This window comes from Oncorhynchus gorbuscha, linkage group LG13 (assembly GCF_021184085.1).
Source record: "Oncorhynchus gorbuscha isolate QuinsamMale2020 ecotype Even-year linkage group LG13, OgorEven_v1.0, whole genome shotgun sequence".
Classification (NCBI taxonomy): Eukaryota; Metazoa; Chordata; class Actinopteri; order Salmoniformes; family Salmonidae; genus Oncorhynchus; species Oncorhynchus gorbuscha.
Genome location: NC_060185.1, coordinates 35,447,154 through 35,469,861, shown reverse-complemented (window position 1 = coordinate 35,469,861; position 22,708 = coordinate 35,447,154). Strand labels below are relative to the sequence as shown.

At 44.6% G+C, this 22,708-nt stretch overlaps 1 protein-coding gene across 1 annotated transcript in view; it reads right to left on the bottom strand.

Moving 5' to 3' along the window:
• Positions 1–1,957, bottom strand: part of LOC123992791 (protein ABHD15-like) — a 33,577-nt gene extending 31,620 nt beyond the window's left edge. Inside the window, exon 1 of the mRNA XM_046294315.1 lies at positions 792–1,957. Within this exon, the coding sequence (XP_046150271.1) occupies positions 792–1,358 (567 nt within the window). The 5' untranslated portion in view covers positions 1,359–1,957. The remainder of the gene's footprint in view (positions 1–791) is intronic.
• Between the last annotated feature and the right edge of the window lie 20,751 nt (positions 1,958–22,708).

Genomic DNA, 22,708 nt, shown 5'->3' with positions numbered 1-22,708 from the left:
CTCATTTACAACAATCACTGTTCTGAAGCCCTGGTTTTATCGCATGGCACTGTGCTCTTGTTGTTCACTTTCTTGCTCTCCTCGTCAGCTTGCCAAGACTGACTTGAATCAAGATTCCCCCCATGCTCAATGGGAATACGCATTGGCACTGGTCATTTCTCATATCTTGTTCAACCTCCTTTTTTTTTACACCATTGCAGTGATGAATTAGACATAATTTCACTGTTATGTAATTTCACCATTACAAAAATCTTCATAGATTGAACCCTCCCCTCAATGAATTGCATTCAGCCATCCATTCATTCAGATTATATGGTAGCATTGTACTTGTTACAGTATAATACAGTCGATTTGACTGTATTGTACTGTATGTCATTATACAGTACTTGCTTTGAAGCTATATTATTACAGTAGGTGTAATGTTATATGAAATACTGCATTTTACTTGCCACCAAGCTGCCTGTAAACTGCTGTCAAATTCACAGGTGCCCCTTTACAGTCTAGAGTTGATGTAAAACGTATGAGACTGTCCACAACAGTCCCTAATAGACATCCATAGAACGGTATGCTGTGTTCTATGTAACAGTTATGATGTCAGAGTAAAGGTAGAAAGGAGCAAGACAACTAGCATAATGTATCCTTCATTAATACCATAAGACAAATAGGGCCCAGGTGGGCACTGGGCACATTGTGGCTGAGGGTGTTTTCACTTGATGAACAAGAACAAGCCTGGTTATGATCAAATAAAAGCAATTACATTTCATCATTCATTCATTAAATCATTAGGCTACCTTCAGAACATTTCTAGTGATTTTCCCAAAAGAGTTGGGTATGATGAGGAGGATTGGGCTCGTGGAATTACTCGAGGTTCTCCTCCGTTTCTGGTACGACGCACCGGCCATCGACACTGCCCAGTCCAGCGCCACCAGACCGTCGTCGCTCAACTGCAGGTAGTCCCGCACGAAATACGCCGGGCTCTCGTACGGCCAGCACGCGCCGTAAACTGTCTGAAGAAACGCACTCGCCCGCCAAGTCCATCCAGTGCACGCTATGAAATTGCTGAAAGTCCTGCAGTGTTTGAAGAGATAGTTGGCCAGCGCCGAGGGTTTGCATATCAGCGCAACATCGGGGACTTTATTCTCACCTGCCCTGTCGGATGTCTGGGCATTAGCACCGTCCACCGGGACCCCCCGATTTGAGACGCACCTCTTTGAGACCATCTCCTTCGTCTGCCGCCGTGAAATTCCGAGCCCCTGGAGGAGTGCGTCTGGCTCGCCCTGGGTACCAAAATATTTCGAAGCTGACCAAATGACGGCCACCAGAATCCCAATACACAAAGCAACGAGCCATTCCATCATTTGGACTGTGGGGTGAATTCCACGGATGTTCAGTTAGTTATAACCTACAGTTATGTTTAATTAAAGTCAGCCAAAACTAATGTCAAAGCGCAAAGAATAATCCGGGCCATTTTCGTTTGGTTGAAATCCTCTTCTCACAAAGCACAACGTGCGCGTAACCATATAGGCTACTTGCTTTCTTTGGGATAAACCAGAATGCGCACAACAGGGTCTCCACTTTCTTTCCTACAGTAACGTTTCAACTGTGACATCTCCAGCCTTATATGGTTAATTACGTTTTCAGTTCAGACGCAATCCTTATTGAAAACAGATGATTGAAGCAGAAGTTTCGATGGCTGATCGTAACTGTATACTGGAGAACACCCACCGTCGCCTCTACTGTGTTTCAAAACAAAGCACTCCACTTCAGAAGGGCTACCTTCCTCTACGTCTATTCCTGGGTAAATGAAGCAAAGTGTTTTCTCCTTCACCACATGAAAGGCATGGACACCCCCTCTCCAAGTCGTTCCAAATCGGGATACATGGTGTTCTCGGCGCGCGCCTTTGAATTGTCAGTAATATAATGCAGAGCTGCGAACGCTTCGCTGCTCAATCTCAACAGCAGTGTGAGCAAGAGAAACTTCAGAATGGAGCCTCCCAGCTCCCATACAGAAACCCTCGGTGTCAGACTGTCACAGGCGTAAACATCTCCAAAACAATTCTGTTATGGATGTACAGTTACATTTTCTCTTTCAATGTTGTCTTTATTTGTGAAATACTATGGCTATATTTGTATTTGTACCCAGGGTAGTTGAGACTATAGAATCAATTGTTCTTCCATCAAAGATTATATAGATTCTACATTACAGAACATCTTGAATCCAAGCAACACCAGTAATGTATTTCACAAAGGTAATATAGATAGGATAGCTATAGCAACTACAATGTCTGTACCACTAAAAGACTGCCGGCAGAGGATTGAAAGCAGAATGAATGTATAAGAAGAGACTGCAGTGCATTAGGGCCATATTGTGACAATTACAATGTATACATTTCATTAAGTGGATGTAAGCTCCACATGTACTAAATGGCCCTCAAATAAAACTCTTACAGAGGCAGTCCAAACATAATGTTGCCCATCCACTGATGCATTAACAATCTAGAAAGTGCAGACAGAACAGGAGGCAGAAGATATACAGCTGGATTTATGGTAAATTACTGAGCGTTGTCCAAGAACAGAATGGGAAGACAGGGCAGTGGACGACTTCAGTAATAATTGTATCACCTGAATGTGTTTTCCTAACGTTTTTTCCATGGGGATTGGATGACCTTCAATTGGAATTTTACTCAGAACATTTCCAGGTAGCTTGTCGCTGACTCCCTTGATTGGTGATATATGGGGCTAAGTGCTATACCTCATATTAGGTGGATACATAACATGTTTATATTATGTCTGCGTCCGAAATGGCACACTATTCATTATAGTGCACTACATCTGAACAGGGGCCATATAGCTCTGATCAAAAGTAGTGGACTATAGGGAATAGGGCACCATTTGGGAAGCAATCTATATTAGGTTGTGCTCCTAAACTGCTGCTTTTAGGAGTGATGGTGATGTTGTTGTTGTTGTTTTGGACCCATCTGAAAATTATGGCAGACTAACAGAGAGCTGTAGCCTGTCAGGGAGGACTGATGGTGAGGACCAGACTGACAGAGAGCTGTAGTCTGTCAGGGAGGACTGATGGTGAGGACCAGACTGACAGAGAGCTGTAGCCTGTCAGGGAGGACTGATGGTGAGGACCAGACTGACAGAGAGCTGTAGCCTGTCAGGGAGGACTGATGGTGAGGACCAGACTGACAGAGAGCTGTAGTCTGTCAGGGAGGACTGATGGTGAGGACCAGACTGACAGAGAGCTGTAGCCTGTCAGGGAGGACTAATGGTGAGGACCTGTGGTGGATGAGTCAGTGTAATGAACTATTCAGATGGCAATAGACAAGACAGAAGAACATTGTGTTTGTCACCTTGTTTCACACACACACACACACACGCACGCACACACACACACACGCACGCACGCACGCACGCACGCACGCACGCACGCACGCACACACACACACACACACACACACACACACACACACACACACGCACACACGCACACACGCACACACGCACACACGCACACACACACCGTTCACAGTAACACCCTTCCGGTCCTGTGATTTGGGAGTGGAAGACGGAAGAATGGCAGATGCCATTGCGATGATATGGCCATTATGATTAAGGATTGGCTATAAACTCTTACCTGGAAATCTCTGATGTCACCTACCAAGCAAATTGAATACTTGGAGAAGACAAGAGGCAATTTATTTAGCTTTATTCAACACCTAGTTAGGTCTTTGTAAAGTCCACAAAGAGTAACGTGTAACTGTCTGTCATTGTTGCTTCTTTCTCTAGAGGAGTTTAGTCATCGACTTTCATAAAAGGTTTCCGCCCATCATCTTTTGGGATTCCTAGAGAATGTGTTGAATAAATGGCACTGTTGTAAGGTAATACACGTAGCATATACATGGCTTGAATCTACTTGTGTTGTGTGTTGTATTGTGTTCTGTTGTGTGTGTGTGTGTGTGTGTGTGTTGTGTTGTGTGTGTGTTGTGTTGTATTGTGTTATGTGTGCTGTGTTGTATTGTGGTGTGTGTGTGTTGTATTGTGGTGTGTGTGTGTTGTATTGTGGTGTGTGTGTTGTATTCTGGTGTGTGTGTGTTGTATTGTGGTGTGTGTGTGTTGTATTGTGGTGTGTGTGTGTTATATTCTGGTGTGTGTGTGTGTGTTGTATTCTGGTGTGTGTGTGTGTGTGTGTATGCTTAGATATTAACCAACCTCCAGTCTGTTGTTGGTGCATGTGGTTCAACCGTTTATCTTTGAACCTATGATGAGACGATTTAATTTAGTGAGATACAAGAACCCAACAGCTAATGATATTCATGAGGCTGAACCAAAGAAGAGAAATAAGAAATTAACAGAACAGAACTTTGGCCTCACTCATCTTTTTAATAGCCATGAAAATATATTCTATTCTAAGTCTGTGGAGCGAGGGATGCTCATTCAAAAGAAAGGGAAGATTGTGAAAGGGAGGAAGAGACCAAAATGAGTGAGACGGAGGATAGATGTTCTAGAGAGAGAGAGTTGATGTAGAGTAAGAATAGAGGTTATTTAAGCCTGGAGGTCATCGTGATATACAGTTCAACACACCTGCTTCTCAGGACACGTTATGGCCCATCACACACACACTCCCTCTAGGAACGTCACAGGATATCAAAAAACAAGCACACACCCTTTATTGTTTTGTTTAGGGATGACAAATTGTTCCGCATGACCCAAGGTTTCGGAAACACGAGCAGTCACCCACGTCACACACACACACACACACACACACACACACACACACACACACACACACACACACACACACACACACACACACACACACACACACACACACACACACACACACACACACACACACACACACACACACACACACAAACTGAAGTGTACCACTTGAACAAAGGAACTGGTGGGGAATGGTCCTTGACAGGGGCTGTGGTCTTTGAGAGGTCTGGGAACATAAGCACACACCAAAGGATATCGATAAGAGAAACGGTGCCATAGAGAACATGACCCGATTCACTCTGACTGACATAGGAAGAGCCCTGACGGGCAGAATCTAATAGGGAGCGTTGGTTGTTCAGCAGAGGTCATACTCATTTATATACGGTGTGTTTTTACTGGGAATGAGAAATCAAATGCTATTAATAGATTTATGATATATTTATGATGAAGTATTTAGTGCTTGATGATGGTGCACTAAAAGACAGATTTTTGCAGCTGATCTCTATAGTCTACTCTACATGATCAACTGATATTGATTTTTTAATTGGTTTAATTGGAAAAATATGAATCTCCAGCCACAGATACAGTATGACATCACCAAGGAGAGGGTGAGCTGGATAAAGAGTGAGAGAGGTGGAGTGAGGAGAGAAACAACTGTGGGAGGCCTCCCTCATGTCTCCGTCATAGTCATAGTTTATATGTAGAGAACCAATTGTGGGGCTTTGGTTAAACAAATGTCCCCCACTCTCTAAATCTCATTGCCTCCCTGATTGGGATGGAAACCAGCTGTAGTGTGGAAGACTGAAATTATAGTACTGTCAGAGGCTGTCCAACAGGACTGTGTGTTGTGCCGTCCTTGTGTGTTCTCACTCCTGCATCTGGGAACTATCATCTCAACACTGCCTGCCCTTGTGTATGCTTCCCACCCCTCAGCCCTCCCATCCTCTCCTCATCCCTCCCACCCTCTCCTCATCCCTGCCACCCTCTCCTCATCCCTCCCACCCTCTCCTCATTCCTGCCACCCTCCCCTCATCCCTCCCACACTCCCCTCAGCCCTCCCACGCTCCGCTCAGCCCTCTCACCCTCCCCTCATCTTTCCCACCCTCTCCTCATCCCTCCCACCCTCCCCTCATCCCATCCTCCCCTCATCCCATTTTAGCCTTATCCCTCCCACCCTCCCCTCAGCCTCAACTGTTATTCTCTAATGAATGTATTCGCAAACTGGGGTACGCGCAATGCCGTCGGGGGTACGCCAAATAAAAATGTGATTCCCATTTTTTAAATTGATTTTTTATTCCCATTTTCAAACAGTCCATTTATATTTTCCAACGGGGCTATACATTTGGGTGAGGTTTTTTCTCTCCTGAGTAGCATCGTTTCACTGCCAAAACCAAAATGAAACCATCTAGTGTTCAGTCAAATAACAACACAATGTCAAATACAGGTGACCTAGTCAAATAATTAACATTAAATCACACTATACATTTGGGTGAGGTTTTTCTCTCTCCTGAGTAGCATCGTTTCACTGCCAAAAACAAAATGAAACCATCTAGTGTTCAGTCAAATAACAACACAATGTCAAATACAGGTGACCTAGTCAAATAATTAACATTAAATCACATTAACCGTTACTCTCTTGTGGGAAACCTTCACTCTTTCGCGGACATTTAGAAAAGAAACATGACAATTTGAAAAATAAGCCAAGCCACGGGAGTTTTTTGAGCAAGAATAAAGACGACTTTTGAGTAGTAAGACATGTATAACCTCAACCGATACCATTAATAAGAAGGGGCTAGGACAGGCAAGCCCCGTCCTATTGTGGAGGACTTTATTCTTCCTGTTGCTGCGGATATACCTGGGACAATGCTGGGGGAAATGCCAACATAAACTATACAGACAATGTCTCCATCAAACAACACTGTTTCACAATGCATCAGTGACATGGCAGGAGATGTTTTGAAACAATAAAATGTAAATGTAATGTAAAATGTAATAACTGCTTTGCATACAAGCCAGTGAATTATATGCGTTACAGCTGGATGAGTCAACAGACGTGGCGTGCCTGGCACAGCTCCTGGTATATGTCCGTTACGGTTATGGGGGGTCAATTAAGGAAGACATCCTCTTCTGCAAACCACTGGAAACCAGGACATTGGAGGATGTTTTTAAAGTACTGGACAGCTTTGGTATCTGTACTGATGGCGCAAAAGCCATAGTGGAGTGGTAACGCTCGTGCAAGCAGTGGCTCCTGACGCGACTTGGGTACACTGCAGCATCCACCGAGAGGCTCTTGCTGTCAAGGGAATGCCTGACAGCTTGAAATACGTTTTGGACACTACAGTGAAAATGGTTAACTTTGTTAAAGCAAGGCCCCTGAACTCTCATGTATTTTCTGTATTACGTAATGATTTGGGCAGTGACCATGTAACACTTTTACAACATACAGAAGTGTGCTGGTTATCAAGGGGGCAAAGTATTGACACATTTTTTTTAAATTGAGAGACGAGCTTAAAGTTTTCTTTACTGACCACAATTTTCACTTGTCTGACCGTTTGCATGATGACGAGTTTCTCACACCACTGGCCTATCTGGGTGATGTTTTTTCTCGCCTGGATGATCTGAATCTAGGTTTACAGGGACTCTACGTAACAATATTCAATGTCTGTCTGCATTAACAAGGGCAACACACAGGTCTTTCCATCATTGTATTTATGAGAAAATGAACTCAAGCTTACGGACAATGTCAAATGTGATATAGTGAAGCACCTGAGTGAGCTGGGTGTGCAATTACGCAGGTACATTCCCGAAACGGACGACACAAACAACTGGATTCGTTATCCCTTTCATGTCCTGCCTCCAGTCCACTTACCGATATTTGAATGAGAGCCTCATCGAAATTGCGAACAAGCGGTTCTGTGAAAATGTAATTGAATCAGAAGCCACTGCCCAATCCCTGGATAAGTCTACACTCAGAGTTTCTTGCCTTGGCAAATCACGCTGTTAAGACACTGATGGCCTTTGCAACCACGTACCTATGTGAGAGTGGATTCTCGGCCCTCAGTAGCATGAAAACTAAATACATGCACAGACTGTGTGTGGAAAATTAATTAAGACTGAGACTCTCTCCAATACAACCCAACATTGCAAAGTTATGTGCATGCTTTCAAGCATACTCTTCTCATTAACCTGTGGTGAGTTTTTCAAATAAGGCTTTATATAAAAGATGGCTAAATAAAGAGCTAAATTATTGATTATTATTATATATATATGTGCGGACTCCGGCCGCAAAACCGGACTCTAAAGGGGAGCGTCTGGGTGGGCCTTCTTTACGTGGAGGGGACCCTCGCCGCCGACCCCGGACTGGGGACCCTCACAGCGGGCCACTGGTAGGCGGGCGACTCTGGCAGCACCGGACAGGCGGGAGACTCTGGCAGTGCCGGACAGGCGGGAGACTCTTGCAGCGCCGGACAGGCGGGAGACTCTGGCAGCGCCGGACAGGCGGGAGACTCTGGCAGCGCCGGACAGGCGGGAGACTCTGGCAGCGCCGGACAGGTGGGATACTCTGGCAGCCCCAGACAGGCGGGAGACCCTGGCAGCGCCAGACAGGCGGGAGACCCTGGCAGCTCCGGACACGCACTCTGGGCTATGAGCACGCACTGGAGACACCATGCGCTTCATCATAAAACACGGTGTCTGACCAGTACCACGCTGCTTCCGGTAAGCACAGGGAGCTGGCTCAGGTCTCTCACCTGACTCCGCCAATCTCCGAGGGCCCCCGCCCCGTGCCTGTTGCGCTGCCGTGCTAACTCCTCATAGTATTGCCGCTCAGCCTTAGCTGCCTCCAGTTCATCCTGCGGACAGCGATACTCCCCAGCCTGTGCCCAGGGTCCCTTGCCTTCCAGTATCTCCTCCCATGTTCATTTCTCCAGATAGCGCTGCTCCTCTGTAACGGCCGTTGGTGGAAGAAGGTGAAGACCAGGGTGCAGCGTGGTACGTGTTCATATTATTTATTCTGACTGAACACTGAATACAAAATAGTTCTGACAGGTGCAACAAACATTAAACAGGAATAACCACCCACAACTAACAGTGGGAAAACAGGCTACCTAAGTATGGTTCTCAATCAGAGACACAACCGGCCAAACACAGGAATCCAAAACATAGAAAATGAACATAGAATGCCCACCCTAGTCACACCCTGGCCTAACCAAAATAGAGAATAAAAACCTCTCTATGGCCAGGGCGTGACACAGTTAGGATCACAACTTTTTTTAAGAATGTGAAATGTCAGAATAATAGTAGAGAGAATGATTTATTTCAGCTTTTATTTCCTTCATCACATTCCCAGTGGGTCAGAAGTTTACATATACTCAATTAGTATTTGGTAGCATTGCCTTTAAATTGTTTAACTTGCGTCAAACGTTTTGCAGAGCCTTCCACAAGCTTCCCACAATAAGTCGGGTGAATTTTGGCCCATTCCTCCTGACAGAGCTGGTGTAACTGAGTCGGGTTGTAGGCCTCCTCGCTCGCACACACTTTTTCAGTTCTGCCCACAAATATTCTATAGGATTGAAGTCAGGGCTTTGTGATGGCCACTCCAAAACCTTGACTTTGTTGTCCTGAAGCCATCTTGCCACAACTTTGGGTCATTGTCCATTTGGAAGACCCATTTGCAACCAAGCTTTAACTTTCGGACTGATGTCTTGAGATGTTGCTTCAATATACCACAATTTCCCTCCCTCATGATGCTATCTATTTTGTAAAGCGCACCAGTTCCTCCTGCAGCAAAGCACCCCTGAAACATGATGCTGCCACCCCTGTGCTTCACGGTTGGGATGGTGTTCTTTGGCTTGCAAGCCTCCCCCTTTTTCCTCCAAACATAACAATGGTCATTCTGGCCAAACAGTTCTATTTTTGTTTCATCAGACCAGAGGCCATTTCTCCAAAAAGTACGATCTTTGTCCCCATGTGTAGTTACAAACCATAGTCTGGCTTTTTTATGGCGGTTTTGGAGCAGTGGCTTCTTCCTTGCCGAGCGGCCTTTCAGGCTATGTCGATATAGGACTAGTTCTACTGTGGATATAGATACTTTTGTACCTGTTTCCTCCAGTATCTTCGCAAGGTCCTTTGCTGTTGTTCTGGGATTGATTTGCACTTTTCGCACCAAAGTACGTTCATCTCTAGGAGACACTAGAGATGCTTGATATCATGGGGTATCCTTCCTGAGCGGTATGACGGCTGCGTGGTCCATGGTGTTTATACTTGCATAGTAATGATTGCACAGATGAACGTTGTACCTTCAGGCGTTTGGAAATTGCTCCCAAGGATGAACCAGACTTGTGAAGGTCTACCATTTTACTTCTGAGGTCTTGGCTGATTTCTTTTGATTTCCCCATGATATCAAGCAAAGAGGCACCGAGTTTGAAGGTAGGCCTTGAAATACATCCATAGGTACACCGCCAATTGACTCAAATGATGTCAATTAGCCTACCAGAACCTTCTAAAGTCATGACATAATTTTCGGGAATTTTCCAAGCTGTTTAAAGGCACAGTCAACTTAGTGTACAGTATGTAAACACACTGGACACACTGGAATTGTGATACAGTAAATTATAAGTCAAATAATCTGTCTGTAAACAATTTTTGGAAAATATGCTTGTGTCATGTTCACAGTAAATGTCCTAACCAACTTGTCAAAACTATAGTTTGTCAACAAGAAATTTGTGGAGTGGTTGAAAAACGGGTTTTAATGACTCCAACCTGTATGTAAACCTGTATGTAAAAGTGTATGAAAACTTCCGACTTCAACTGTATATCAGACAATCTCTCGCAACTCCTTCCAGACTGTATATTGTACCACAGCACTTTAATGAGGAGTTATTTGCTCTACTGACTGACAGCCTCGATAGCAATGTCCGTGATGGCCCTGACCTCAGCTGAAATGCTAAAGTACAGTACTATTGATTGACACGTTATTCAGTTATTCATTACAGGCAGGTTGAGGATAAGCTGTACAGTCAGTCAGTCAGCGAGTGTTTATAAAAGAGACAAATATTTTCTAATACTCATTTAGAGACATACAAAAGGACAACAGCAGGGATGCTGTGCCATTATTTTTCAGCGAAATGCTTGTGCTTCTAGTTCCGACAATGCAGTAGTAACCAATGAGTAATCTAACCTAACAATTCCACAACTACTACCTTATACAAACAAGTGTAAAGGGATGAAGAATATGTACATAAAGATATATGAATGAGTGATGGTACAGAACGGCATAGTCAAGATGCAGTAGATGGTATCGGGTACAGTATATACATATGAGATGAGTAATGCAGGGTATGTAAACATAAAAGTGTCATAGTTTAAAGTGGCTAGTGATACATGTATTACATAAAGATGGCAAGATGCAGTAGATGGTATAGAGTACAGTATATACATATGAGATGAGTAATGTAGGGTCTGTAAACATTATATTAAGTGGCATTGTTTAAAGTGGCTAGTGATACATTTTTTACATCAATTTCCATTATTAAAGTGGCTGGAGTTGAGTCAGTATGTTGGCAGCAGCCACTCAATGTTAGTGGTGGCTGTTTAACAGTCTGATGGTCTTGAGATAGAAGCTATTTTTCAGTCTCTCAGTCCCTGCTTTGATGCACCTGTACTGACCTCGCCTTCTGGATGATAGTGGGGTGAACAGGCAGTGGCTCGGGTGGTTGTTGTCCTTGATAATCTTTATGACCTTCCTGTGACATCGGGGGGTGTAGGTGTCCTGGAGGTCAGGTAGTTTGCCCCCGGTGATGCGTTGTGCAGACCTCACTACCCTCTGGAGAGCCTTACGGTTGTGGGCGGCGCAGTTGCCGTGCCAGGCAGTGATACAGCCCGACAGGATGCTCTCGATTGTGCATCTGTAAAGGTTTGTGAGTGACAATTCAAATTTCTTCAGCCTCCTGAGGATGAAGAGTTGCTGCTGCGCCTTCTTCACAACGCTATCTGTGTGGGTGGACCAATTCAGTTTTTCCGTGATGTTTACGCCAAGGAACTTAAAACTTACTACCCTCTCCACTACTGTCCCGTCGATGTGGATAAGGGGGTGCTCCTTCTACTGTTTCCTGAAGTCCACGATCATCTCCTTTGTTTTGTTAACGTTGAGTGTGAGGTTATTTTCCTGACACCACACTCCGAGGGCCCTCACCTCCTCCCTGTAGGCTGTCGTCCACAAACTTGATGATTCAGTTGGAGGCGTGCATGGCCACGCAGTCATGGGCGAACAGGGAGTACAGGAGAGAGCTCAGAACACACCCTTGTGGAGCCCCAGCGTTGAGGATCAGCGGGTGGAGATGTTGTTACCTACCCTCACCACCTGGGGGAGGCCCGTCAGGAAGTCCAGTACCCAGTTGCATAGGGCGGGGTCGAGACCCAGGGTCTCAAGCTTGATGACGAGTTTGGAGGGTACTATGATGTTAAATGCTGAGCTGTAGTTGATGAACAGCATTCTCACGTAGGTATTCCTCTTGTCCAGATGGGTTAGGGCAGTGTGCAGTGTGGTTGCGATTGCGTCGTCTGTGGACCTATTGGGGCGGTAAGCAAATTGGAGTGGGTCTTGGGTGTCAGGTAGGGTGGAGGTGATATGGTCCTTGACTTGTCTCTCAAAGCACGTCATGATGACGGAAGTGAGTGCTATGGGGCGGTAGTCGTTTAGCTCAGTTACCTTAGCTTTCTTGGGAACAGGAACAATGGTGGACCTCTTGAAGCATGAGGGGACAGCAGACTGGGATAAGGATTGACTGAATATGTCCGTAAACACACCAGCCAGCTGGTCTGCGCATGCTCTGAGGACGCGGCTGGGGATAACGTCTGGGCCTGCAGCCTTGTGAGGGTTAACACGTTTTAATGTTTCACTCACGTCGGCTGCGGTTAAGGAGAGTCCGCAGGTTTTGGTAGCGGGCCATGTCAGTGGCACTGTATTGTCCTCAAAGTGAGCAAAGAAGTTATTTAGTCTGTCTGGGTGCAAGACATCCTGGTCCGCAACGGGGATGTTTTTTTTTTGTAATCCGTGATTGACTGTAGACCCTGCCACATACCTCTCGTGTCTGAGCCTGTTGAATTGCTATTCTACTTTGTCTCTATACTGACACTTAGCTTGTTTGATTGCCTTGCGGAGGCAACATCTACACTGTTTGTATTCTGTCATGTTTCCGGTCACCTTGCCCTGGTGCAGTGGTTCACGCTTGAGAGACGAGAGAGGTAAGAAGATAATGATAGAGAGGTGGAGGGAGAAGAGAGACGAGAGAGGTAAGAAGATAATGATAGAGAGGGGGAGGGAGTTAGAGAAAGAAGAGAACGAGAGTGACAGAGTTAAATAGTCAGGAAAAAAGAGAGGGAGAGTAATGAAGATGTTGTTGGACCTCCCGCCCTGCTCCTGGGTGATCTGAATAGAGATTAATGAGGTGTGTTAGAAGTAGATTCAATCTTCAACCAGGGAGAGGGTAGATCTTAACTGTTCAAACAGTATCTCTTGAGAGAGAGACCCCTATGGATATACTACCACAGGGGGTGTATTCTTTAGGATCTCTGGAGTGTCTTGTCATAACACTGTTATATAAATGACCTAACTGATCATGACTGGTAAAGACAAACCAAACCATTACATTGTCATGATGGATGTAATGTGATCAAGGGTAATGTCAGAAATCTTGAGGAGAGTAACAGTTTCTGATACGTTTTATTTTGGTCCATTAATTCATCGATATCAGTGCTCTGTGACAGCTTATATCCACCATGATGCACATCAGCCTATGGATAATATCAGTATAGGCAGCCATAACAATGTTGGCTTAATCATGGACGACTGTTGTCAGAGGAGCATTTACAGCACCCACCCATATGTTTAGATGCTGAACTTCTGCCAAATCCATACAGACACATGAAGCTAGGCAACCTGCTTTGTTAACACACGCACATGCACACGCACACACACAGACCCTCTTTGTGTACGTTCTTCTCGGTTGACCACTCACTTACAGACAATGTAGCTAAGCGGGTCACCATTGAGGGCATAATGTTCTGAGAATGTGTGTGTGTGTTCTGGCACTGTCGGGGTGCTTAGTGTGTGTGTTGAATGCAGGGTAAACTGAACACAACCTTGTGGCCCTACACTCCTCAGAGAGAGGCCTGCCTATCTGCAAGGCCACAGGGATCAAACTATGATGCTGTGTGGTGACAGAGATGGAGCAACCCTGGCAAAAGAGAGAGAGAGAGAGAGAGAGAGAGAGAGAGAGAGAGAGAGAGAGAGAGAGAGAGAGAGAGAGAGAGAGAGAGAGAGAGAGAGAGAACTAGAACTAGAATCAGAGGGGAAAGACTAGCCAGTCAGATCATGAATCTGTGGGAAATGAGCATGAAACAGCAGTGAAGTACTGTTCAGCAAAATACATTTGGTCTATGTAAAGTGACTTGAGTTGAGAACCTGTTGTTGTTGTTGGTTCTGGTTATTCTATTTATATGATACTTTTCTATGATGACCTCTGGGAAGCAGGTCTCTCAGTGCTGAGGACCCAAGGGAAGGGTTGCCATGGGAGATGGAAAGTTCCAGAACTGGCAATGCTCAAAAATCTATGTTCCCACGACGCACTTTGTTTCTCATGCACCCAGCTTCTGTTAAAGCTCTCTCTCTCCCCAACAGAGAGACAAACATACACTTTAGACTATACATGCAGTGCATTGGGAAAGTATTCCGACCCCTTGACTTTTTCCACATTTTGTTACATTGCAGCCTTATTCTAAAATGGATTAGATAACACATTTACATAAGTATTCATACCCTTTACTCAGTACTTTGCTGAAGCCCCTTGGCAGCAATTACATCCTAGAGTATATATGGGTATGATGCTACAAGCTTGGAACAACTGTATTTGGGGAGTTTCTCCCATTCTTCTCTGCAGATCCTCTCAAGCTCTGTCAGGTTAGATGGGGAGCGTCGCTACTGTCGTGGCAGAATCAAAATTCTTTAGGTAACATTTACAAATTAGATGTTTTATTAATTTTCATAAGCATGCTTATGTGGGAAAAAGTTACTTGGGCCCAGAGAGGGGAGAGGTCGGGTAAGTCTTATCTGTGAATGTGTCTGTAACTATTCCTAAACCATGTGAAGGGATGGTGTGATTAATGGGGAACCAGCTAGGTGGCTCCACAATGTCTGTGTGCCAGTCAAGTCTCTCTGTAAGCTTGTCCAGGAGGGGGTGTACAGTGGGGCAAAAAAAGTATTTAGTCAGCCACCAATTGTGCAAGTTCTCCCACTTAAGAAAATGAGAGAGGCCTGTGATTTTCATCATTGGTACACTTCAACTATGACAAACAAAATGAGAAAAAAAAAAACAGAAAATCACATTGTAGGATTTTTAATGAATTTATTTGCAAATTATGGTGGAAAATAAGTATTTGGTCAATAACAAAAGTTTATCTCAATACTTTGTTATATACCTTTTGTTGGCAATGACAGAGGTCAAACATTTTCTGTAAGTCTTCACAGGGTTTTCACACACTGTTGCTGGTATTTTGGCCCATTCCTTCATGCAGATCTCCTCTAGAGCAGTGATGTTTTAGGGCTGTTGCTGGGCAACACAGACTTTCAACTCCCTCCAAAGATTTTCTATGGGGTTGTGATCTGGAGACTGGCTAGGCCACTCCAGGACCTTGAAATGCTTCTTACGAAGCCACTCCTTCGTTGCCCGGGCAGTGTGTTTGGGATCATTGTCATGCTGAAAGACCCAGCCACGTTTAATCTTCAATGCCCTTGCTAATGGAAGGAGGTTTTCACTCAAAATCTCACGATACTTGGCCCCATTCATTCTTTCCTTTACACGGATCAGTCGTCCTGGTCCCTTTGCAGAAAAACAGCCCCAAAGCATGATGTTTCCACCCCCATGCTTCACAGTAGGTATGGTGTTTTTTGGATGGAACTCAGCATTCTTTGTCCTCCAAACACGACGAGTTGAGTTTTTACCAAAAAGTTATATTTTGGTTTCATCTGACCATATGACATTCTCCCAATCTTCTTCTGGATCCCCCAAATGCTCTCTAGCAAACTTCAGACGGGTCTGGACATGTACTGGCTTAAGCAGGGGGACACGTCAGGCACTGCAGCGTAGTGTGTTACTGATGGTAGGCTTTGTTACTTTGGTCCCAGCTCTCTGCAGGTCATTCACTCGGTCCCCCCGTGTGGTTCTGGGATTTTTGCTCACCATTCTTGTGATCATTTTGACCCCACGGGGTGAGATCTTGCATGGAGCCCCAGATCGAGGGAGATTATCAGTGGTCTTGTATGTCTTCCATTTCCTAATAATTGCTCCCACAGTTGATTTCTTCAAACCAATCTGCTTACCTATTGCAGATTCAGTCTTCCCAGCCTGATGCAGGTCTACAATTTTGTTTCTGGTGTCCTTTGACAGCTCTTTGGTCTTGGCTATAGTGGAGTTTGGAGTGTGACTGTTTGAGGTTGTGGACAGGTGTCTTTTATACTGATAACAGCTGATGTACGAAGGGCTATATAAATACATTTGATTTGATAACAAGTTCAAACAGGTGCCATTAATACAGGTAACAAGTGGAGGAAAGAGGAAACTCTTTTAAAGAAGAAGTTACAGGTCTGTGAGAGCCAGAAATCTTGCTTGTTTGTAGGTGACCAAATACTTATTTTCCACGATAATTTGCAAATAAATACATTAAAAATCCTACAATGTGATTTTCTGGATTTTTTCCCCTGATTTTATCTGTCATAGTTGACGTGTACCTATGATGAAAATTACAGGCCTCTCTCATCTTTTTAAGTGGGAGAACTTGCACAATTGGTGGCTGACTAAATACTTTTTTGCCCCACTGTATTTGATATATGCCATTGGATGAGGTAATGTTTTTGATTCCAAGTGGTACCAAGAACAAGTTAAGAGCTTTGTTTCGGAGACCAAACTGAACGATAATTTATAGCCAATGCTGTCTGGCTATGGGATACTCCTCTCTGAAGTAAAGTCTTTCTTTGTATAATGTTCTACGATCTGTTATTCGTCATGTGAGTGTTGATGGGTGTGTCTTGGCTATAAATGATACTAAGGACTGTTTTGTAAGCACTCTCAGAGAATTTATTTATCGACACTGAATTGATCTGAGAGTCACAGGGATATGGTGAAGCTCATATAATTAAAAATGGACTTTATGATAACTCTGACTTGTGTGTGGTTTGCTCCCTCATGATTTGGTAATACAGGAAATTTCCACGACACTACACTGGTATTTTCAGGTCTCTCCAGAGATGTTCGATTGGGTTCAATTCCAGGCTCTGGCTGGGCCACTAAAGGAAATTCAGAGACTTGTCCCAAAGCCACTCCTGCATTGTCTTAGCTGTGTGCTTAGGGCCGTTGTCCTTTTGGAAGGTGAACCTTCGCCCCCAGTCTGAGGTTCTGAGCGCTCTAGAACAGGTTTTCATCAAGGATCCCTCTGTACTTGGCTCCGTTCATCTTTCCCTTGATCCTGCCAAGTCTTCCAGTCCCTGCCACTGAATAACATCCCCACAGCATGATTCTGCCACCGCCATGCTTCACCGTGCGGATTGTGCCAGGTTTCCTCCAGGACAAAAAGTTCAATCTTGGTTTCATCAGACTAGAGAATCTTGTTTCTCATTGTCTAAGTCCCTTAGGTGCCTTTTGGTAAACTCCAAACGGCCTGTTGTGCCTTTTACTGAGGAGTGGCCTCTGTCTGGCCACTCTACCATAAAGGCCTGATTGGTGGAGTGCTGCAGAGATGGTTGTTCCTCTGGAAGGTTCTCCCATCTCCACAGAGGAACTCGGGAGCTCTGTCAGAGTGACCATCGGGTTCTTGCTCACCTCCCTAATCAAGGCCCTTCTCCCCCGATTGCTCAGTTTGGTCGGGCAGACAGCTCTAGGAAGAGTCTTGGTGGTTCCAAACTTCTTCCATTTAAGAATGATGGAGGCCACTGTGTTCTTGGGGACCTTCAATGATGTAGACATTTTTTGGTACCCTTCACCAGATCTGTGCCTCGACACAATCCTGTCTCAGAGCTCTACAGACAATTCCATCGACCTCATGGCTTGGTTTTTGCTCTGACATGCACTGTCAACTGTGGGACCTTATATAGAAAGGTGTGTGCCTTTCCAAATCATGTCCAATCAATTTAATTTACTACAAGTGGACTCCAGTCAAGTTGTAGAAATATCTCAAGGATGATCCATGGAAACAGGTGCACCTGAGCTCAATTTTGAGTCTCACAGCAAAGGATCTGAATAATTATGTAAATAAGGTATTTCTGTTTTTTTAAACAGTCAAGGGGTCTGAATACTTTCCCGAATGCGCTGTATGTAGGATATTAATTTAACCTATATTGTCACAGCAAAACAATTTGTTAATAAGATTTGAACATTTAGTCCATAATGTTGCCTAATCAGTGGTTAGGCTATTAGTTGGCCAACAGTAGACTTGTAGAATCTATGACAAGGTGCATTGAAGCTGTTCTGGCTCGTGGTGGACCAATTACCAATTAAGACACTTTATGTTGGTGTTTCCTTTATTTTGACAGTTACATGTACATACAGTATGTACACTGCAGAGAGACAGATAGCACGTAAAAAAGTCAACGTGAAAGGCCCGATAGCTTTCTTTTCAGGCACACTGGCTGTCGACAAGGTTGTGGTTGGGTCTTCGGGGTGGGGCAGGTCTTTGTGTAGTGAGTAATTGCCTAGCGTCAATGTGAAACAGCGTATTAACAAGCAGGTTAGAGAGATGAGTAATGGCAGGAATGAACCACACACACACACTCTGACACACACAAACTCTTACTCACGCTCTCTCTCAGAAACATACACACAAACTAAAAATACGCTGTTGTACATGTGTGCAAAATAAAACATTTCAATAATATTTACCTACCAATCAAGCATAGAGGAACTCACAGTTGGAATGTGTTAGTTGGAGATGTGGACTAGTCTGTTGATTAGAGATGTTCTTCAGTTCTTCTGAGAATGAAAAGAGTTAGAGATTTTTTGGATCCCAGGGTCCTGCGTACTGCACTCCGCTCAAACACCCTGTTCCCGTTCTCTTAAATTTACACTATCATCAATAGATTGGAGTGAAAATACTTTAAGATGGAGATTTTGTTTTAGAAAACAACTACTTTGTTTTATAGATAGCTGGAGTACATTTCACAGTACCAATAGATTTCTTCAAGCATGCTGAAAACCTCAAATGCTCCCCAAAACAAAGTGATCTGAGCTTACAATTGAGCACAGACATCATTTCAACATCTATTTTTGATTTACATTTGGTTGAGTTGTGAACTAATGTGAATTCAACATGAAATCAACAAAACATGTCACCATGTCATTGAATTTTGGTTAAAAGTTGGGTGAAAAAATATGAAATTCCCTTATATTGATGACTTTTTGCAAATCCAATCAGTTTCCACATTGATCTGACATCATCATGATGTTTTTGTTGAAATGACCTGGAATCAACGTTGATTTAACCAGTTTTTGCCCAGTGGGTTTGGTAACAACCTTGAATTATTAACCAGATCTGTTGTTCACGAGACCCACAAAATCAATAGATTTGAGTAAAAAAGAAAACAAGATTCTTCAAATAAAGACAGAGATGGCCCTACAGAAAGAAGCCTCTCTCTACTTCTTTCTGTTTGGTCTTCTCTGCATGTACAGTGCCTTCGGAAAGTATTCAGACCCCTTGACTTTTACAGCCTTTAATAATAAAATTGATAAAAATTGATACCCCACAATGACAAAGCAAAAACAGGTTTTTAGAAATGTTTGCATATTTATTAAATATAAAATACAGAAATACCTTATTTACATATTATTCAGACCCTTTGCTATGAGACTCAAAATTGAGCTCAGGTGTATCCTGAGGATCATCCTTGAAAATGTTTCTACAACTTGATTGGATTCCACCTGTGGTAAATTAATTTGATTGGACATGATTTGTCAATATACACACCTGTCTATATAAGGGCCCACAGATGATAATGCATGTCAGAGCAAAAACCAATCCATGAGGTCGAAGGAGTTGTTCGTAGAGCTCCTAGACAAGATTGCGTCGAGGTACAGATCTGTTGAAGGGTACCAAAAAACTTATGCAGCATTGAAGGTTCCCAGCCTCCCAACTGGCACAGTGGTTTAAGGCACTTGAGGCATCACTAAAGACCCGGATTTGATCCCAGGTTGTGTCGCAGCCGACCGCAACCGGGAGACCCATGAGGTAACGTACAATTGGCCCAGCGTCGTCCGGGTTAGGGGAGGGTTTGGCCACGCCGGGATGTCCTTGTTCCTTGTTCCATCGTTCTAGCGACTCTTGGTCACCTCCCTGATCAAAGCCCTTCTCCCTCTCCCCTGATTGGTCAGTTTAGCTGGGCTGCGAGCTCTAGGAAGTCTTGGCGGTTCCAAACTTCTTCCATTTAAGAATGATGAAGGCTACTGTGTTCTTGGGGACCTTCAAAGTTTATAATATGTTTTTTATTTAAAAGAATAACTGTTTACCTCCTTTTTCTCCCCAATCTTGTGATATCCAATTGGTAGTTACAGTCTTGTCCCATCTCTGCAACTCCCGTACGTACTCGGGTGAGTACTGGTGACCGAAGTCAGCATGCTAACCTCCAACACATTGGTGCGGATGGCTTCCGGGTTAAGCAAGCAGTGTGTCAAGGAGCAGTGTGGCTTGGCAGGGTTGTGTTTTGGAGAACGCATTGAAACCTACACTCGATCCCTCCGATGTCAACAACTACAGACCAGTATCCCTTCTTTCTTTTCTCTCCAAAACTCTTGAACGTGCCGTCCTTGGCCAGCTCTCCCGCTATCTCTCTCAGAATGACCTTCTTGATCCAAATCAGTCAGGTTTCAAGACTAGTCATTCAACTGAGACTGCTCTTCTCTGTATCACGGAGGCGCTCCGCACTGCTAAAGCTAACTCTCTCTCCTCTGCTCTCATCCTTCTAGACCTATCGGCTGCCTTCGATACTGTGAACCATCAGATCCTCCTCTCCACCCTCTCCGAGTTGGGCATCTCCGGCGCGGCCCACGCTTGGATTGCGTCCTACCTGACAGGTCGCTCCTACCAGGTGGCGTGGCGAGAATCTGTCTCCTCACCACGCGCTCTCACCACTGGTGTCCCCCAGGGCTCTGTTCTAGGCCCTCTCCTATTCTCACTATACACCAAGTCACTTGGCTCTGTCATAACCTCACATGGTCTCTCCTATCATTGCTATGCAGACGACACACAATTAATCTTCTCCTTTCCCCCTTCTGATGACCAGGTGGCGAATCGCATCTCTGCATGTCTGGCAGACATATCAGTGTGGATGACGGATCACCACCTCAAGCTGAACCTCGACAAGACGGAGCTGCTCTTCCTCCCGGGGAAGGACTGCCCGTTCCATGATCTCGCCATCACGGTTGACAACTCCATTGTGTCCTCCTCCCAGAGCGCTAAGAACCTTGGCGTGATCCTGGACAACACCCTGTCGTTCTCAACTAACATCAAGGCGGTGGCCCGTTCCTGTAGGTTCATGCTCTACAACATCCGCAGAGTACGACCCTGCCTCACACAGGAAGCGGCGCAGGTCCTAATCCAGGCACTTGTCATCTCCCGTCTGGATTACTGCAACTCGCTGTTGGCTGGGCTCCCTGCCTGTGCCATTAAACCCCTACAACTCATCCAGAACGCCGCAGCCCGTCTGGTGTTCAACCTTCCCAAGTTCTCTCACGTCACCCCGCTCCTCCGCTCTCTCCACTGGCTTCCAGTTGAAGCTCGCATCCGCTACAAGACCATGGTGCTTGCCTACGGAGCTGTGAGGGGAACGGCACCTCAGTACCTCCAGGCTCTGATCAGGCCCTACACCCAAACAAGGGCACTGCGTTCATCCACCTCTGGTCTGCTCGCCTCCCTACCACTGAGGAAGTACAGTTCCCGCTCAGCCCAGTCAAAACTGTTCGCTGCTCTGGCCCCCCAATGGTGGAACAAACTCCCTCACGACGCCAGGACAGCGGAGTCAATCACCACCTTCCGGAGACACCTGAAACCCCACCTCTTTAAGGAATACCTAGGATAGGATAAATTAATCCTTCTCACCCCCCCCCCTTAAAAGATTTAGATGCACTATTGTAAAGTGGCTGTTCCACTGGATGTCATAAGGTGAATGCACCAATTTGTAAGTCGCTCTGGATAAGAGCGTCTGCTAAATGACTTAAATGTAATGTAAATGTAAACATGATTTGTGCCACGCTCAAAACAACTGTTAACTCGGAACGGCGAAAACTTGACTTCAGTGAGTTCAAGACAACTGGGAAATCGGGAATAAATGAGCTCCGAGTGGGAAAATAAGTTTTGAACGGTCATCCAACTCGGAATTATAAATCCGGCCTCTTTCTAGAGCTACGACCTGAAGATCAATGTTGTCATCATGATTCAACCTTGTTTTTCTTCCGAGTTCCCAGTTGTTTTTAAAGCACCATCAATCCACAGAATGCCAGACTTTGATGACAAAATTTGCCCACGAAGGACCGCCGCACCATCTTCTTGTTCAAATGAGCGCAGCACAACAAGGTGAGTCCAAAAATGTATTGTATGCTGCTGCATACATGATGTAATATGCCAGGGAGAAATGTATACTGTAGCTAAGAAAGTAATACTAAGTGTAAGTTGTTTAGTAAGATGTGCGTAGCCCATGTGCCTCACCCTAATAATTTGGTCTATTTATCACTCTTAATTTTGCCTAAAGTTCTGACTTGGTGTTGCACATGTAGCCTGTAACTTGTTTAGGAGAAATGTAATAATCTAATATTGTAAGAGCTTTCATTGCCTGCTTATACAGTCTGCCCTCTATATTTATACTACAGTTCTGACTTAGTGTACAGGGAGAACACTGTAAGATGGCCCATGTTCTGAATTCTGTCACTGTACATTTCAAAAG